At 42.6% G+C, this 20135-nt stretch overlaps 1 protein-coding gene across 6 annotated transcripts in view; it reads left to right on the top strand.

Annotated features, from left to right (window-relative positions):
• Positions 1-20135, top strand: part of PDE3A (phosphodiesterase 3A) — a 392649-nt gene that overhangs the window by 243210 nt on the left and 129304 nt on the right. For 4 of the 6 annotated variants that reach the window (XM_084809190.1, XM_084809192.1, XM_084809187.1 and 1 more), the window contains one exon: positions 2229-2279. The exons of the other annotated variants lie outside the window; for them this stretch is intronic. In XM_084809190.1, the coding sequence (XP_084665316.1) occupies positions 2229-2279 (51 nt within the window). The remainder of the gene's footprint in view (positions 1-2228; positions 2280-20135) is intronic. 6 annotated transcript variants of the gene reach the window in all.

Below are 20135 nucleotides of genomic sequence, written 5' to 3'. Positions count from 1 at the left end.
ATTGCAAGCAGGGCATATTGTAATGGACTGCTGTCTTTCATCAGTGGGAGCAGCTTCATAGCTCATTCACAAAAATGTGTCAAGTCAAAGGACTTCATAAAACATTCCATTCCCTAAGCAGCAACATTCAATTAGTATTTAGGGACATGGGGAGCTGCCTTGTATCAAATCAGACTAGTGGTACATCAGCATTGTCTACATCGCGTAGGCAACCTGCTGCCCCCCAGATAGGCTACAACTCCCATGAGCCCCAGCCAGCATGAACAGTGGTCAGAGATTATAGGAATTGTAGTTCAAAACATCTGGAAGGCATTGGGTTGCCTACCTCTGGTCTACAGTGACTGGCAGTGGATTTTCAGAGTTTCAGGCAAGAGCCTAACCCTAACCCTAGTCCAACTCTACCTAGAGATGCCCAAGTCTACCTGGAAGATTGCACCTGGGACTTTTTGTATGTGAAGCATGTGTTTTACCACTGAGCTATTTGAGATCCACTGTGAGGGCTTTTGTAGTATCTTGCTTTTCTTTAGAAAGTACAGAGTAGCACCCAATGGTGGGATATAAACTTGGATTAATCAATTTCAAGAGCCCAGGCATTCCAGAATTCTTCCAGGCCTGGCAGTCAAACATTTCCCATTATGTAGAGATGTCATGCTAGCAGCACACTCTTCTACAGGTCCAAACCAGACATGGTGGCAACCACTGGGTCTTTGGCACATATCGGTGTTCCATGCACCCTGTATAAATGCACTAGTCACAAGAATTGATGCATTATTGTGTAGAGGTGGCATGTCAATGTGTAACAAGCACTTACATGCTGGCTTTACACTCCAATGGGCCAATTCATTTGGTAAATGCATATGGAATGCTTTATTAAAGGAAATGCATGACCAGCGTAGTGTTTCATCCAACTTGCTTTTAATGATCTGCTAGTCAAGCATGAAAATGGGCCTGCTAAATAATCTGGGAGAACCTGATACTGTAGCATTGTTGGACCTCATAGGCACCTGAATGGGAGAATGCTCATAGTCCCATCTAAGCCACTCTGAGCTTCTTTTAAAGGGAAAGCGAGTTGCTTTTCTGGAAGGAAGGCACTACTATGGGCTTCCCCAATGGGATACAAGTATGATGAATAAGTGATTGCAGATTGCACTTTTCCTCTTTTGGCCCTTCTGCTGCGAGATGTAACCATCTGATGGTGTTCCAGAGTGCTGACCTCACTTATAATTTCTTTTGGATAGACACATAAACAAAACGGTGTGATGCAGCTGTGTTGGTGGTTGTGTTGAGATCTCTCTCGCACGTGGAACGAACCTGATGCTTGTATGGATGCTGAGCTCCAAGTGCTTTGGCTGTTTCTGTTGAATTTTTGCTTACTTGACAATACACAAAACAGTCCTCAGAACGAACCTCTTGCATCTCCTACGATACTTGGAACGACAGCGTTAAAGGACCTTTGCTGAGGTTCACGCATGACTGGAAGGCATCTGGGACTCTTGATTGCAGCTTTCACAAAATGTCAAAAAAGAATGGCTTCTTTTCGGTTTCTATACCTTTGTATTAAGAAAAAATATGAATTGTAGCATTATGAAGTGTTTCCTATGCGATGGCATCAGTCGCAAAGTAAGGGCTTTCCCAGTATAAATGCAAACACATGAGCATTTGCTTGTGTGTCACCAATAGAGTAAGAATTTAAATTTGGTTCAATATCAGACACAGTGGGGCTTACTTCTGAGTAAACATGTATAGGGTTCCATTGTAAGTGGCTTGTAGTTCATGCATCTTTTTTGCATGAAATTATCTGTATTACCATGCCTGGTTTCTAGTTCCTGGGTATCAGAGTACAAAAAAGCAATTTGCAAGGTGTTTTTAACAGGAAAAGTTCAGTAGTTTTGCTTCTTCAGATATTCATTTATTTCATTTTTTTGGTCATTTATACCCCATCTTTATATAAAATGTTGAAGGCATCTTATGTTTAAATAATAAAACGATATACATCACAACATGGCAGTTTATGATAGCTTAACATACATTAGTACAATTAGCAAATACTAACAAAATATGTCAGTGCCTTTTATTCCATCATAAAACAATTTACAGTCCCCTTAAAAAAAAGAAAGAAAGAATGCTTTGGGGGATGGGGGCAGAGATCTGTGTTTTATAGTTGTAAAGCTCCTAATACCTTTATAGGTACTATACACGTCATCATCATTATTCTCATCTTTCTATAGATCATGGGACATTCTGAATGGGATCACAGACGAGGATCCCGAGGATCTCAGGTCAGCTTTTGCAAGATCTTTCTATGGTTGATGTAAAATGGCAGTGACTATTGTGTGGTTTTTTTGCCCAGCCTATACAGCTTGTATTATTCAGTGCCTCAGAAAGTAATTCCACTGTCACCAGGGGCCTGATTATGTTCTTTACCTTTTTAGGGTTTAAGGGCCAACATCATTGTTATTCTTCTTAATTATCGCCCCGCCCCGCCTCTGGGACAGGGGTGGCCAACTTGCTGCCCTTCAGATGTTTTGGCCTACAACTCCCAGCAGCCCTAGCCAGCATAGCCAAGAGTGAGGGATGATGGGAGTTGTAGGCCAAAACATCTGGAGGGCCACAAGTTGCCCACCCCTGCTATAGAACATCTACAGGTCAGGTCAGCGGTTCCATCTGCCTGCAAGCTTTCCTGACAGGGGCATAGGCACCACTTCCAGAGTTTCCAGTGAGTTCGAGAACCCTGGCACCTTATAGGAACTAGGTCTGATGCTCATGAGAAAATTGGCATGCCAACATATGGGTTAAATGTATCCATGGTGAGGTCTGCACAATGACCACTGGCACCAAGTTGCCAGCCTGCTGAGACCCCCAGATTGTCAGTTCCTAATGCTTCCCAGTGAAAATGGATGCTTCCATTTTAAATGCTTTTAATGAGTCATCATCATTAAGCTTTCAGAGGGCTTTTTGCTTGTACCCTTCAAAGTTATATCTACTATAATAATGGGATGCATACACTCTATATTTCTCACACATCTCTTGATGGAAACAGTGCCATTTTTACAATTACTCTTACAGCTAAAGGCTAGCAGTCATGGTTACAATTTTTTTTGTAATCAAGAGCAAAGTGCATTTGCAGATGTTACAAATCTTTAAGTCTGTGAGTGTTTGTGACATCTGGTATTGCATTTCCGTATAGCTTTGCAACATTAGCATCTGTGCTACGTGTCTTTGGTGCAGCGCAACTACATTTTACAAACTCAACACGTCTTAGGCTGGAATCCTAAGCACCTTTACTTGGGAATAATTCCCACTGAATGCACTGAGACTTACGTTCGAGTCAATATCCACAGGATTGGGCTGCTATTCCTATAATATAGCGATATATATAGAGAGATAAATATGCATATATTTTCTGACTCTTCCTCTTCTTTGCCTCCTCCATGTCAAATTTTAGATTGTAAGCACCTTGAGACAGGGAGTGCTCTCTCTTTCTCTTGCAGTGGTTTGTTATTTGATGCACATTGGTTGCGTTATACAAATAAATAACAAGCCAGTCAATTTCATAGAACACTAGTGACTGGCCTATTGTGAGATGCTGAAATCCGTCATGCGCACAAAGTCATCCCAAACCAGGGATGAAGAAATCTCTCAAGTTTGGTTCCACTCCCTTTCTCAGTTTTCTTACAGTGAGGATTTTTAGTCGGATTTCTGCCCAGTTTGAGAATTTGTGTTTGTTTTTAAGCCCGCACAAATTATTTTAAATATTTTTCAAATAATGCACAGTTTTTGCAGGTGATTTCCCCAAAGATAAAGTGCACACTTTATTTTAATATATACTTTTTGAGTATTTTTTAATAAATTTTATATTATTTTATATTATTTTATAATTTTGTAATATAAACATTTTTCTGTATTATACACATGTTTGTAGGCATTTTTTCAATGTGTGAACTTTAATTACAAACTTTGGAGAAGAGTGGATATATTTAATTGTATTCAGGGTCATGTATGGGTTCAAGCAGTGTGAATTTGGTAAATTTTCATACAAATTCCAATTGAATGAATTTGTCCCCAACTGCGAAAGAATAAGCCCTTGTTCACGTTGGAGTTCATCCCATATACATTTGACCTCCCTTGGTGTCTTGGATCAGGCTGATTATATGTTTCTGCAGTAAATGTCTCAAAACCCAATATCACAGGAGGCTCTGTGGTAAAGGAGTGCGTATTGTCCAGAGATCTTACTTACAATTCTCCTTCTCCCATTCATGCATCTTTTGACCTGCCAAACTACAGGCAGGCCTTAGAATATAGGAACAAAAGCCTTGGTTTGTCCCTGTGACTATCAGCTGCATAAGACAAGACAATGAGGATGCAACAGCCCTGATCCCAAAGCCTTGTATACTCACAAGGTGATTGCGGGGTAGATATAAAAAGCAATAAAGCAGGGAGTAGCTGTATATTCCCATGCAGCAAGGCCACAGTGGTGGACTGAGATGCCGTTGTATGCAGATAAGGGAGTCCAGTGAGGGGCGGTTCTCATATTGTTGTTGTTATCATTATTATTATTATTATTTACATTTCCATACTGACACATAGCCAAAGTTCTCCGGGTGGTTTACAGAAGTTAAAATACAATATACAAAGTCCAAAAGCCATTTACATAAAAGCACACAGACAATATACACAAACAACATATAACTAAAAACAACCTTTAGCTGTCGGTCATAACTAAAGACACATCCAGGACCAATCAAAACTCATCATGTGCTGCCAAATGCCTGGGAAAAGAGATAGGTCTTAACCTGGCGCTGAAAAGATAATAATGTTGGTACCAGGGGGACCTCATTGGGGAGCGTGTTCCACAGATGGGGGCCACCACTGAGAGGCCCTCTCCCTCATTGCCACCTTAGTATAATGTAGCTTAAAGCTCTTAATGCCAGTAACTAAGCTTTGGGAGAGGCATTTCAGCCTTCTAGAATGGGGGTGGGAAAAACCATGCAAAGGCAGGAAAACCACCCAATGATTGGTGGTCAAGGGAAAGGGGGTGGGGCCAGAGGAAGGGTCATGACCATCTGGAGAACCTTGGAGAGCTGGACTGGAACCCCATGCAGGCCAGATTTCGACCCTGGGCTTGAGGTTCTGCTTCTTTGATTTATAAAGTGGCTTGAATTGCTAGGTGCTGTAGAACAACTACAAACAACACAGGGCCTGCTAGGCTTATAAGACCAGATAGTTTAGGAAGGCACAGGAAGGTTAGAGGGAAGGAGGATAAGCCAGGCTGAACCAATGTGCTTTAAGGAAGGCATGGTCTGAAGGCACATGACACAGCCAACTTGCTGAAGCAAGGTCAGTGCCTGGAGAGGGGACCACCTGGGAACCACATGTAGCCACCTTGAGTTCCGTGGCGGAAGAAAGGTGGGATATAAATGAAAGAAAGGAAGGAAGGAAGGGCTTAAATATAAAAAAATATAGGAAGAGCTAGATGTTACATGGAAGGGCATTATAATATAGGGCGCTAGAATGGAAGAGAGAGGGTAATCTTGGCCTATGCTAGAAAATTGGTAAATATAGAGCAAAGGGTCCAATATAGAGAAAGGGGAGAGGATGCTTAAAGGGGAGCAAGTCCTTGGAGATGTGTGAAAGTAAGTACAAGCAGTTTAAACTGAAAACAAGAGAGGGATATGCTGATATACTGCAACCACTGCGAACATGGTGAGGGAGTGTGGCAGTGGGACTGCTTACCAGACATCAAGTGCTCTTCTGAATCTTCAGTTTGGTAATGGCTGGGAGCGCCCAGTGCAGCCCTGACCAGTGCTTGGATGGACAACTAATGGGAACCTCATAATAAGTAGGGATGGTACAGGCACCCAATTCAGTCCAGGAATCCAGTTGACTCACCCCTGCCCATACCACCGAGCCCCGCTCACTGAGCCCCTGCCCCTGCTCGCTCCCTGCCCGCACAAAAAATGTGCATTTCGCACATACAGATATGTACATTCACAAAAAATGTGCATTTTCCTGCATACAAAAACATGCGCATTTTTGCGATCGCCATTTTATTTTTCAAAAAAATAGAAACTGCGGAGCTCAACGAGGCTGCTCGGGTGAGTGCAGGCTGCTTGCCGAGCGTGGGAAGGGTTCTAGTGCAGTCTGGGGACCAGCAAGTGGGGGCAGGGGCTGGGTGGGCGTCTGGAGAACCCAGACAGGGGTGGGTTCGCACATCCCTACGTGTAAGCTTCTTTCCAAAGGAGGCCAGGATCTAAGTATAAAAATAAATATATTTATTTTCAGACACAACACTGAACTGAATAATAACATAGACACTTCTTGAATTAAAAAAAAAATGCTTTGCTGCTATGGAAACCTACCAGATTCAGAATGTTTTTGAGTGATCAGTTTGCCAATTCTGCATTGATTTGAAAAAGGGGGCATTGTTTGCATATAGAAGCGTGGCGTCTGATCGTTTCGGTGTTTTTGATTTTTTATTTGAAGGAATGGTGCTCTGCTCGGCTGTTTGGTGAGTAGTGGCTTCCATATAAAAGTTCCTCAGGCTGTGAAGTCAAAATGGAATTGGTGAGTACTACTACTGCTGCTGCTGCTGTTATTAGTAGTAGCAGCCATAGTAGTAGTACTATGGGAGTAGTAACAAAAATTATGGAGGAGTGTGTGTGTCCCAAACAAGGAGGATACTGGAGCAACAAGAAAGGAATAGAAGGGGACAGATAGACAGTAAGGGAAGAGAAGAGAGGAAAGGGAAAAACGAGGGGGAATGTAATCAAAATTCATGGGTGTTGCATTCTTCGGCTTTGTAAGCCTTTTCAGCTTTGTGAATCTTTTGAACAGCGATGAGAATTACCGCAAATTGTAGAATCGTGGCACTGTTGAAGTGTTACTTTGGTTGCTGTTGTTATGTGATACAATAATGGACATATGAGAAATATTCCAATATTATTATTTTTTAGAAAAATGAACATTTCGTAGCTTGTACAACAATCACTAAGTTCATGGGGGTCACATGCAATCAAATCAATAAAATATTTAATAAAAACTCATTAGGGTTTTTTTTTTAGCGTTCCATCATGTTGTTAAAACATCTCTTTCCACAGTTCTCTGGAGGTTTTCTGTGGGCTTTTTCTCTCATCCTGTTTGTTAATGAAGTCACCAAATGCATACCATATTTCAGGAAATGTATCTGATTCCTTTTGTTGTCTTTGCACCCAGACTTGACTAATCATTTTTTCTCCCAATAAAATAGCCCGTACATATTTATACCATCCTTTTACCTGTAGGTCTTTGGAATCCTTCCAGCGTTTTGCAGTTAATAAACACACTGCTACAAACAAAAAAGTAGTAATTTCCCAAGCAATTGGGACATTTCGGCCACTAAAAAAATGATAACTGGGCCAACTTTTTATGAATCTGCATTTCCTTCTTTACTATGTGACTACATTCCTTAACGATATCCTTCCAGAATGTTGAAATAGTTCCCCTGTACCCCACATCCCCTCCAACAATTAGGCAATATAGATGCAGAAATATGACTAAGGGTGATTGGAGTCATATCTCAGGGGAGAATAACTTTCAGGGTGTTTTCACATATTTTTCCAGAAACCGAATATAGTGGGTTTTAGACTAAATACTGTTCCAGTCCTCTATTATTTCCTTGAGATTGTGTTCCCCTATTTCTTTTAGGCATTGACTGGGTTCAGACGACAGGATAACCCACGATGCGCTAATCAAGCTATGATTGCTTCATTAACCCACCATGGATTTTCATGTCATCTGGTGGGAGGTGTGTGTGGTGTTTTTTTTTTTTGGTAACCCACAATGGCTTATTTGGCCAAAACAACCCACTGTGGCCACCCATGATCTGCATATTGGTTTATTTAACCCATCATGGGTTATCGTGGTGTTTGGTGGTCACTGTGGGTTATTTTGGCTGGTGACAGAGCTATGCAGCAAGAGCAATCAAAATAACTGCTACTCTGCTCTTCGCTGGCTTAGGAACACGTTAAAGTGATCAAGCCAGCAGTATAGAGGAGGCAGCGTATAAGGTTTGGTCCTGATCCTGCAAACCCCCAAGATGTTATAGGCATTCCTCCCTTTTTTGTGTACCTGAGATTTTTGCTGCTTTCAGAGTTAGGTTTTCATGGTGCATTGGGTGCCTCCTTAGTGGAGGAGGCAGGGTCTGAGGTTTGGACCCGATCTTGCAAACCCCCAAGGTTTCCTAGCCCCCCTTTTTGGTGCACTCAGGATTTTTGCTCTTCTGGAGTAAACGTGCAGGGGTTTGGTGGTGGATCAGGTGCCTCCTGACTAGGAGAGCTGTGTATGGAGTCTGGTCCCGATCCTGCAACCCCCAAGATTTTCTAGCCACTTCCCTCTTTTTGGTGCATTTGGGATTACCCTCCTGGGTGAATGATCGCACAGGGGATTGATGGTGGATTGGGTACCTCCTGACTGGTTTTGTGTATTAATGAATGAGCATGAGAGAAGGCCTGTAGTCTTTGACCTTTTTGGATCAAGGACCTAGATTTTGTTGTTGTTCAGTCGTTCAGTCGCGTCCGACTCTTCGTGACCCCATGGACCATAGCACGCCAGGCCTTCCTGTCCTGCGCTCTCTCCCGGAGCGTGCTCAAGTCCATATTCATTGCATCCGTGATGCTATCTAGCCATCTCATCCTCTGCCGTCCCCTTCTCCTTTTGCCTTCAGTCTTTCCCAGCATCAGGGTCTTTTCCAGGGAGTTTTCTCTTCGCATTAGGTGGCCAAAATATTTACCCCAACCTAGAACCTAGATTTACCCCAACCTAGAACGTGGTACTCACTTTTACATTTTTAGCAGGTATGTTATCTTTTTTTCCTCTGTGTTTCCAATTTTTGTTCTCTGTCAGCCTTTCTCCTACTCTTACCTTCTCTCTCACCCTAATGCGATCTACCTTAGGTTTGGCTGTGATATTTAGGTTGGGTTGTGATAAGTCATATTTCACCTTAGTGTCAGGATTCACCTCTCCAGGCTGACTGTGACTGTTGGCAGAATTTGGCATATTGGTTCTCTTGGCAGTTTGCTGGGTGACTGACTACTGGTCTGGTGGTCTGTGACTTTGGCTTGTGAAGTTGGAGCTTGGCTTGCAAGTTAAGTAGGTTCAACATTGTACCAGCAACAATTGCCAAGAACGTAGGCTTTCTTATGCAGGAGAGAGGTGTGATTACTTCTCCAAGGTTAAGCATCGGGCAGAGCTCCAAGGGGGCTGATTGGTACTTGATGTTATAGGTTGAGGACAGGCAGCTAGGACTGGCCTTTCATAATGGCCTGTTCAGCCGAAGTGCTTGTATTCCGTGCCTGGTTTGTGTCCCTTGAGTCTCGGTAGGTAAAGGGGTTGTATGAGGCCAGTAGTTTGGTGGAGCCCGCTAAAAAAACATTAGGTCTCGGTAGCTGTTCCTCTGCTGCTGCTAAACTAACCAGCCTTCTGTGTCAGTTTTTAATCATGCGGAAGGCTAAGGGCCAAATCTTAAGACCACATTGGCTTATCATGAATGATATATTGAGTATCTTTGAATGGACTGAAGCTCACTGTCTCTAATGCTCTGCCACCTGCCCAATTCAAAGCATACTCCACCCTTACTGAGGTTTTGCAGTGGCATGATGGATGTGGGTTGAACCTCGGTGTGCGGTGACACAATTGCACAGCCATTTCACCACTGACCTGAAAAGTCAGGCATTCCATAGACGAGAAATACGTGCAGATGTTGTATATCAGTCATTGTGCCCACTTTTATTTCTTTGCATGCACACACTCTTGGAATGCATTGTTGGCTTTGGGTTCCTAACGGTCTGTACATACCGCCAAGTAGATGGTCACAGGATTGTAGGCACTTTAGGGGCAGCCCTGACGTTCCTGCCAGGCAAACCATATCCTTTGTTCCTCAGTGCTGGGTCGGGATGCTGGAGAAATTTGAGACAGACTAAAATGAGCTCAGATTTCTAAGAATCCAACCTGTGGAATCCACCACAGACCAACCCCCACAGGCTGTGGACTTTTGGATTTTTTTTTTTTTTTTAACTTTCCTGAAATTTATGCATATTTATTCCTAGGAAAATATGCAAGTTTCTGCTGAGGAAAAGTTGAATGGAACGGGGGACAATATGCTACGTGTTACATACTAAGATAAATTATGTAAATTGTTACGAAACCTCTTATGTAATTATTTGCGTATTTTTCCTCATGATGAAAAAAAAAAATTCACATCCATCTGTGAGCCGATGATGGAACAAGAGGTGCCTGACAATCTGCAAAACAGACAGAGTTGATTTTACACAGTCTGTACATACCTAGTCCTTGGTGTGATGGCAGGGGTGGGGCAGAGATAGCTAGACACCCAGGCAATTGACATGGGCATCTCTGACTCTGTGACTGCCATGTCTGTTCCTGAATAATAATAATAATAATAATAATAATAATAATAATAATAATAATAATAAAAACATTTCTATACAGACTCATAGCTGAAGTTCTCTGGGCAGTTAACAGACGTTACAACGTTAAAATACAATATGCAAAGTTTAAAGGCCATTTATAAAAAGCACACAGACAATATACAGTGATGTAGTGGCTAGAGAGTTGGACTGGGAGTCAGGAGATTCGGGTTCTAGTCCCCACTCGGCCATGAAGCTCACTGGGTGACTTTGGGCCAGTCACAGACTCTCAGCCCAACCCACCTCACAGGGTTGTTGTTGTGAGGCTAAAATGGAGAGGAGAAGGACTATGTACACCGCCTTGGGTTCCTTAAGGAGGGAAAAAAGGCGGGATACAAATGTAATAAATAAATAAATAAAACTTTTAACTGTCAATCATAACTAAAGTCACATCCAGGACCGATTAAAACTCATCATGTGCTGCCAAATGTCTGGGAAAAGAGATAGGTCTTAACCTGGCGCCGAAAAGATAACAGTGTTGGTGCCAGACGGACCTCGTCGGTGAGCTCGTTCCACAGATGAAGGGTCTTCAGGGTGCTGGGAGTGCAGGGGCTGGCTGGTGGATCATGTTCCCCTGTTCATCCTCTGAACACACCTCATGTTCCAGGTCTGGGCAGGGATGAATCCTGACGATCGGCCTGATTTGGGTCAGAATAAGAATCCTGGACTAGATGACCCTTGGTCTGCCCCACAAAGGCATTTAAAAATAAAAATAAAAATCATCTCTCTACTTTCATCATGGTATTGTTGGCCAAGTGGGTTTCCTTCAGCAAATGAGGTGTGGAAATTCCAGGTTTGATCTTGTGTACCTTGTTTGCCTGAAAATGAATCTCCATCAGAAGGTGTCTGTTTGCCATGAAAGTGTGCATCCTACATTGGTACTTTTCCCTTTTGTGGGATGGAAAAGCCCATCCCTCTCCCTCTCCCTCTGAAGGACCTTCAAAGCATTGTTTTAAGAAAAGGAAAAAGGGAAGCCAATTTATTGAGGATGCCATATGGACAGGATTTAGTTGCTGATACAGTTCTGGTGCTGTTGGTTTGCTGAGTGGGTGGCAAGGCGTAACCTCTGGTCTGTGTGGAACAGGCAGTCCTTCCTTTCACAGCCTTCATGAGACGATGCTCATATTTAGAGAGAGAAGGAGAGGCATACCGGTCCGGTGTGTTTTAATTCACTTTAAATGTAAAAGCTCTCAATTATATATAGCTGAGGTGCTGCAATTTACCCTTCCTGTTCCTAAGCAACGGCTATTTTCAGATTGAGTGCGTCTGGTGTTGTCTACCTACTTCATGCATCTATGAGGTAATTCATCAGCAAATGCGGGCTTTTCCACCACCACCAGCAGCCCACTATCTCTCCCGTGGCTGCTTCCTGTAGGGCTTGTAGATCAAGGCTTGCAAAATAGGAAAGAGTTTGGACCAAAAGTCACCGCACCGCATACTTTTTCCTTGCAACACCTTTGCAAGTAAAAAGAAACTTTGGGACCCTTGAAGGTGACTTGAGCAATGCAAGTTGAGGATCGGAAATAACATCTTTGCTGTTGGTTTGGAATCCTTCTGAGGAAAAGCCCTCCGGAGCAAAACTAGGAATCATGAAACGGAGACCATTGCTCTTACTGAAGCGTCGATGGGAGTCCATTCCCGTTACTGAACAGGTATTGTGGCTTGATTCTATAGTTCCATCTCTTGGTGATAACTGCAGTTGATGGGAGTTTGAACAAAGAGCTGCAGTTGATACTTTGCACACAGTTGTCAGAGCCTCTTGGTAACTGCCTGTAGTTCTTGTCAATGTAGTGTTAAGGTTTTGGCTTTTAAAAAATGTAGCTGGTCTCTGTCTTAGAGCTGAGAACCCCAGCCTGAATCTTAGGGATAGCTTGAGTTATACATTTAAATAATGAATAATTGCAGGCTAATCCCAGTGAATACACTGCTTAGTTGTTCCTGAGGGATCCAGAAAAGTATGTTGCATACCAAAGGCTATAGGAGTTTTTGAACAGAAGAAGACAACAACAACGACGATTTTAGAATGGTCATTCTTTAAAGGGGACTATTCTAATGCAAACCATTGGATAAGACTTGAGAGATTAAGCAATACAGACTCTATAGTGTTTTTGAGATATAATGGCAGATTCGTAGCACATTTGTGGCATAGTTCAGCTGCAAAAATCCTAAGTGTTTGGTTGCCCCAGTTCTTTAAAAAAAAAAAAATGATGTTAGCATCAAAGAATGTTGACGTGTTTTTGTAAATCCCAATGGAGACATGGTGCCTAAAAGACGCCAAAAAGATTGATCTATTTTCTAGAAACTGAAATATTCTTAAATCTATGATGGAGATTGTTTTATTCTTACTAGCAAGCACATGCCAGAACATATACGCTTAGGGGAGTGGAAGTTTTATGGTTCCAAAGAAGGCAGGCAAACGGGCCTGTTTGGACATAACACTCCCAGCTTCCTAATGGGGAACTGTGAATTAAAGACATCCAAACAGAAGTTCTGAAGCTGATGCATGATGAGAGGAGGCAAAGAGAAGGGCAAAGCGGGGGGTGGGGGCACAGGTCCTGGGCTCATTCCTGGGTTTATTAAGCTGGGAGCATTATGCCCAAACCAGCCTAATGAGCAACACAAGTATTCTAAGAACCAGTCTGCATGTTACAGCTGCTGGGTAGATGCTTCTTCAGATCTGCAATATGGCAGTAGTTACCATGTGTTAAGCCCTCCATGTGGAGTGGCTTTCTCAGATGATTTTCTTCTTTAAGGTTTGCAGCGGCAAGCCCCCCAAAATGCTCAGTCTTCATGGTGAGCGCTATTCCGGTGGTTTTCTAGATGCAGGGTGCCACAGGGTTTCAACCAAGAGACCTGTGGGTCATGCAGAAACCCTGCACACTACGCTAGTATGTGGTCTGGGGGAGGGGCTTCCAGGACTTTCAAGACAGGATACTACCACCAAAGAAGAGAATCCAGATCCTGGGGGCTAATCCTGTTGCACTGCCTGCAAGATTGCTCTGCGGCCGGCTGCATGTCTTGAATTTGGGCCACTTGTTGCTGAAAGAAGCCATAGGACCTTCCTTCTGCGCTTCCAGATTGATGACCGATGAGCCAGCTTCTCTATTGCCTGCTTGCCCGTTGTTCTGTCTGTCCCAGGTATTTGCCACCTCTCCAGCCATTGGGGCTGGATCTTCCTGGCTCTTGGACCCAACCACCTGGCAATGCCAGCCACCACGTGAAGCATTTTAATTAAAAAGGCTGTAACGTGGTGGCAAGAGTGTGTAGATCAGCCCTTAGAGATGACTGGAAACATTTTAGGTGTGTGGGCAATTAAAAAAAAATAAGGATATATCCTACTGTGTCCTTTTGCCAGTGGAATGAACATCACTGGCAGTTCCCTTCCCCTTCCACCCGCCATGCCCCAGTGGATTTAGTCCCCTATAAATAAAAGACCCATTAATCCAATGCAAAATTACTTCCGTCCCCCTCCCCTCCCCTCCTGATGGCACCTTACTCCAAAGCTCCAAATGACCTCTCCCAGGGTTTTCATTGAAATGTTCAATAACATGGGGGACAAGATAGAACGGGGGGGGGGGAAGGGGCAGGGGAACCATAGGCCAACGGCCCTGGAGTTGAAAAGTAACCTCCCAACACCACCTCTGGATATGACAAGAAGGACCGAAACTGCTGCAAAACAGCACCCACACCAAGTCCCTGCCCCACCAAGAGATCCAGAAGGATACCATGGCTGATGGTACTGAAAGCCACCAAGAGGTCCCGGAAACAAATGTGGTCACACTCTCTCCATTTAGTTCCCAGCGTGGGGCATCCACAAGATGACCAAAACACTTCTATTCCCATATCCTGGCCCAAAGCCTGATTGTTATGGACAACTGATCTTGGTTTAATATCCCATTCGCTTGTTCTGTCATTTCACTCATAAGAGTAATTGCAGTGCAGGTAATGGAGAGAGAGAGAGACAGCTGTCCCCCAAAGCTCAAATCAGAGGATAGCTCCAAATTCAGAATAATATTCAAACACATATCCCAGTGGTAGTGGCCCAAGGACAGCGGTAAAGGTGAGAAAGTGTTTTATTGATCTGGGAAATCCATTCAGGGAGAACGGCAGGGAAGCAAGTTTTTGAGCTCTACAGAACTCTTTTTCAAGCAGAAGAGTCTGTGAAATTTGAAAGTTTGCTACGCTACCAATATAAGTGATGCAGTAAAAAGAAAGTGTTGTTTAACCAGCTGGGATCATGCATGGCTTGTTGAGATTGATATTGTACCACTCTAGGAGTTAAACCCCATATTTTCTGAGAAATGCTTGATGTTGAAGGCACGCATCTATTTTACTGTTTGCATTTAAACCATGTGACATAGTAAACTGTGGGGGGGGGAGGGGGAACACAGTTCTACAATGATTTTTATTTTAGTTGTGAAGACTGATAACCTTATTCTTAGCAGTACAACTTTAGATTTTTATTTATTCCTTTTCTACCAACATACGTCTTGAATTTCTGGCAAAGCAGAGTATAAGAGGTGTTCCTTGATCATCTTGATTATATTAAGAGGCTGCAGTGAGACCATCATGGTCTCAGAAGATAATGGCATTCCAACATCAGGTTTTTCACACGTGTGGAGACAGAAGGGGGGGGGGGCTTTTGGTTTGGCACTGCAGCATGTTTCTGCCTTGACATTAAATTACACCCACACACACTCACACACACAGCGCATCACACAATCCTGCAAACAGGAGTTAGCAGGATGCATATTTGTGACTTTTGTTATTATTAGGAGAACCCTGTCTAATCTATATATTGCTGATTGTGGAACTAATGCAAGTATTCCGCTAATGTCCGAAAAGCATTTGCTGATGCAAACTCCCTTTTCCACGAAGACACAACAAACACAGTAAGCAGCCTCATGTACTGTATGTTTTGCTAAATCGTAGAAGTTCAGCCTGCTGGTGGAGGAGTCAAATATTTATTTATTTATTTATTTATTTATTTGGTTGAATGCTGTCTCATGAAAAATCTTTCTGAATTGCATGTTTGATGCAAATTTGGCATTCTCCCTGACATGCTTGGGTGGTGACTTTTTAATGTTTTTTTTTCTTTATATAATTTTTTTTCTTTATATGAGGGAACATTCAGACACTGCAATTCCCCTACTTACAGTATATAGGTGGCTGCCTTACACCAAGTGAGACAATTGGTCCATCTAGCCCAGTATTATCAACACTGACTGGCAGCAGCTCTCCAGGGTTTCAGGCAGGACTCTTTCCTAACCCTAACAGGAGATGCTGAGCATTGAACCTTGGACCATCTGCGTGCAAAGCAGGTGCTCTACCACTGATTTATGGCCTCCCCCTTGAGTGCAATACATAAAACACATATCATGTATAACTACTGATCATGCAGTATGGCTCTACTAATATTGCCTATAACCATTTCGATTGCCATTTTCACTAGATCCAAATCCTCTCTGATTTAGGGCCTGGTTTTTTTCCCCTCCTCCTCCTCTCTCTCTCTCTCTCTTTTTAATAACCCCTCACGGTGGTATCTGCATCAGTTGCTTTAAAATCCATGCCCAGCTTTATATATTTCCATTAACATTAAGGTGACTAGATTTAATCCAGTCTGAATCTTTGCCCTTTTAATCAGTGATGAGAAGCAGTTGTTGGCTGAGAATTTATAAAAACAGGAAGCCAGGCTTAAATGAATGCTGTAAAGATTCAATAATTGCTACAATCTGTTCATAAAGCCATAAAAAGACTTCACTTTGATAGGGCATGGAGGTAAGAAATCAATCATGTCACCTTAGCTAGGAGTATACTTTTATAGCAGGATAAATGTTCTTTCTGCTGCTGAATCATTGTTCGATAGCTTCATGCTAGTCCAACAGGCAGTGGGTGGGTTTGTCTCTGGGATTCACCGTACAGAGAGCACCCTGAGAAACATACCCACGAGGATCCACATGTCCTAGCAGATAGAATGTTTACCTATAAAATGGCACCCTTCAAGTTTTTTTTTAACATGACAACAACTACAACAATAATAATATCCCACCTTTCCTCTTGCAATGAGCCCAAGGCGGCTTACATAGTTCTTCTCCATTGTGAATCCTTCACCTTGTTCTTGGAGACCAATCCAGCCTTTCCATGCAAGGGTTGCAAAGTAGATCCATCCTGAGTAGATGCAGTTGTTTCTCTCATGCACATACTTAATTATTTCACTCTAGTTCAGTCTTGCCCAAGCTAAAATAAGAATAAATAGCACAATAAATAATCATAATAGCACCTTTCTTCATTTATAGCATTTAAGGCCATGTATGCAGAGTTCTTAGGTGGTCACCCAACCAGGCACTCACCAGACTTGAACCTACTTAGCTACAACACAGTTGCTGCCTGATGTGCCTCCAGTCCATGACTAAAGATGTGAACACTGTTATCAGAATTTTTGTAGGAAAGCAAGCTGTAATTAGGGCAGCCTTCCCCAACCCGATGCCCCCCAGATGTGTTGTACTACAATCCCTATCATCCCCAGGAATGCTGGCTGGGGATGGTGGGGGATCTGGAGGACACCAGGTTGGGAAAGCTGAATTAGAGTTTAAAATGGCAAAGAACAGAGATTTGCTGGAAATAGACGCTCAAGGTAGAAATTGTTTTATTGCAAGTCCCTGAAATTACTTCTCTCGACTCACTGGCAGCCTGTGTTAGGGGGGAAAAGCTCTTTGGACATTGCTACTTTGGGATGAAAGAGTTAGTTTAAATAAGTGAAAGGCTTCTCCATTGTTCCTCCCTCCAGAGAGTCATGAACTGAAGTCTCATTCTAGTAGTTCATTTTCAAGAGTTGCCCATTGGGAGATTTTGTGGCTGACAGGCTGTGTGTTTTCAGCACCAGATGTTCTACTTTGCAGTAGATGGAAGCCACAAGTTTGTTCTGACTAAGTCATGATGGATCAGTGTTCGAAATATTTGACAGAAACGAATGACTGGAACAGGCTCACAGAGATTTGCAAATAAGCCAGAATGGAGTTTAATCCTTCAACTCTTAAAAAAAAAAAAAATTAAAATGGGAATAAGTAGAAAATGTCCTGTTGGGTTGTATTTTCCAGATCATGGGTTCATTGTGTAAGAGGAGTGAATTGCTCAATTACTGAGCAGTACACAAGTATCTTACAAGACCAGTGTTGGTTTCTGCACTCTGGACAGGAAATCTGGAAGTCGTCAATGCAGAAATGAGTTTATTTATTTATTTACTTGTTTTAATACATGCTATATCCCACTTTTCATCCAACAAGTTAAAGGCAGTATACAACGTGCTCTCCCTCTCTCCCGATTTTCTCCTCACAACAAACTCCCCTACTTGTTTTGAATGAATCTGATTGAATGCATTCACCATGCATCATCCCTAGATGCATTGCTTCTTTCTTTCCCTGTGATAAGCACCATGTAACTTGCAATCCCAGAGATTGCTCTTTATTTTTTCCTTTGTTACACACCTCACCTATGTTGTAAGTTTGAACATACTTAGTATTCTTTCAGGAGGGGGGTAACATGAACATCCTACTAATAATTAGAACATCCTTCTGATTATTGAAATGCTTTGGTAGATCTCTTGATCTATCAGAAAGAATGAGAAAAACCATCAAGTATAATATTAACTCAAGTGGCTTATATATCTGAATTGCCAGATTCGTGCTGCAGAATGAATACAGGATCTGGTAACCTCCATTTAGGTTGACTTTATGAAGAGAGCTTTCGGGGGGCGGGGCGGAATATGAAATATGCAAGTAGGTTTTGCTAAAAGTTTGGAAACCAGAAGTGCTCTGGTGAAGCTTTCAGTACTTAAAAGGATGGGATGACTTTGGATATAACCACATTACTTTCCCCCAGAATTTCTCATTTGATTGGGGAGGCTCCGATGTAACCTGTTTAGAATCATAGAATAGTGGGGTTGGAAGGGGCCTACAAGGCCATCGAGTCCAACCCCCTGCTCAATGCAGGAATCCAAGTCACAGCATCCCTGTCAGATGGTTGTCCAGCCTCATCTTGAATGCCTCCAGCGTGGGAGAGCCCACCACTTCCCTAGGGAATTGGCTCCATTGTCATATTGCTCTAACAGTCAGGAAGTTTTTCCTGATGTCCAGTCGGAATCTGGCTTCCTGTAACTTGAGCCCATTCTTCCGTGTCCTGCACTCTGGGATGATTGAGGGGAGATCTTGGCCTTCCTCTCTGTGACAACCTTTCAAGTACTTGAAGAGCGCTATCATATCTCCCCTCAGTCTTTTCTGCTCAAGGCTAAATATGCCCAGTTCTTTCAGTCTCCGTTCATAGGGCTTTGTTTCCAGTACCCTGGTCATCTCTGTTGCCCTCCTCTGAACCCTCTCCAGTTTGTCTGCACCCTTCTTAAAGTGTGGTTCCCAGAACTGGACACAGTACTCCAGATGAGGCTTAACCAGTGCTGAGTAGAGGGGAACTAGTACTTCCCGGGATTTGGAAGCTATGCTTCTATTAATGCAGCCCAAGTTTCTTGTACTTCTTGTGATCTTTCTAGTGTGGCACAGAAGCGATTCTAAGAGAATGGCAGAATTTTACAAAGACACGCTGACAGTCTATTTTTACTGCATCATGAATTTACAAAATGTTCTTCCAACATCATTGTTCTGATTTATTGTGAAAGATTTAAGGTTCTGAAGCCCAGGAATTCTCCGTAAGTTGTCACTGCAGAAGCAGGGAAAAGTCTCACAGTGTGTTTGCTTTTGTTTTTTAAAGTACATCATTAATAGCCCCGTTCAGGCATTCTTGCTGCGTGTGAAGGGGAAGAACAAGGACAAGTTTGTTGGCCCTGTTCCCTTCGTCACAATCCCAAGGGTTTGACTTCACCTGTTAGGGCTGAATTTCTGGAGCAGGGAGGCTGATGTACTTGGAAACTTGAAACCTGATTGCATAGGGTTCTAAGTAGTGATGCTGAAGGAACCAATCTAAGAAATCATTTTTAAGGAAACCAACCTAATTTGCACTTCCCAGGATAATACAAGAATCATAGCGCAGCTATTGTGCACGTCTCCAAATTTTGTGATACAGTTCTCAGCTCAAAAATGCATATTTTAAATCATGTGTACAAATTAAATGTCAATTTCCATGCAATCCTTTTTAAAAAATGCAGAAACCAGAGTTTCTGATGGACTAGAAATAGATTGATCTGTCTATCCCTGTATTACACAGAGAGCTTTACACTGAAGACCTAAAGAGGGCTGAAGTTGTTCAGAACTGTTTTGGTTTGACGAAAGCTGACTTGCTTCTTTATCTTATCTGTCTAGGTCTCTGTACTTCACACTTAACTGTTCTGAGAATCGATAACACAGCACACTGAGAAATCTGTGTTTTATTACATTGTGGTATCAGGCCAGTTAATAGAGAACAGTTTTAACACGCACCTTGTTATAGTTCAGAAAGTCCTTCGGTTTGAGTTTCTTTTTATATATGACAGCTTAATCACTCTCCCAACCTCCCAACCCTCCCTTTAACAGGGGGACTATGATATATCTCTGTCAGGAGTGTTTAAATTCTTTTGACATTGGATTTCTATCTGTGGATATTCCACCATGTGGATGGCTGTACACCAGAATTTTAACTCCATAGATCTGGGGAAAGATTGTGTGTGTTGGTTCTTCCATTATATTGTAC

Source organism: Heloderma suspectum, chromosome 7 (assembly GCF_057233095.1).
Source record: "Heloderma suspectum isolate Gila_16-S chromosome 7, 16-S_ref, whole genome shotgun sequence".
Lineage (NCBI taxonomy): Eukaryota > Metazoa > Chordata > Lepidosauria > Squamata > Helodermatidae > Heloderma > Heloderma suspectum.
Note: the sequence above shows the minus strand (reverse complement) of the source record. Positions and strands in the feature narration are given on the sequence as shown.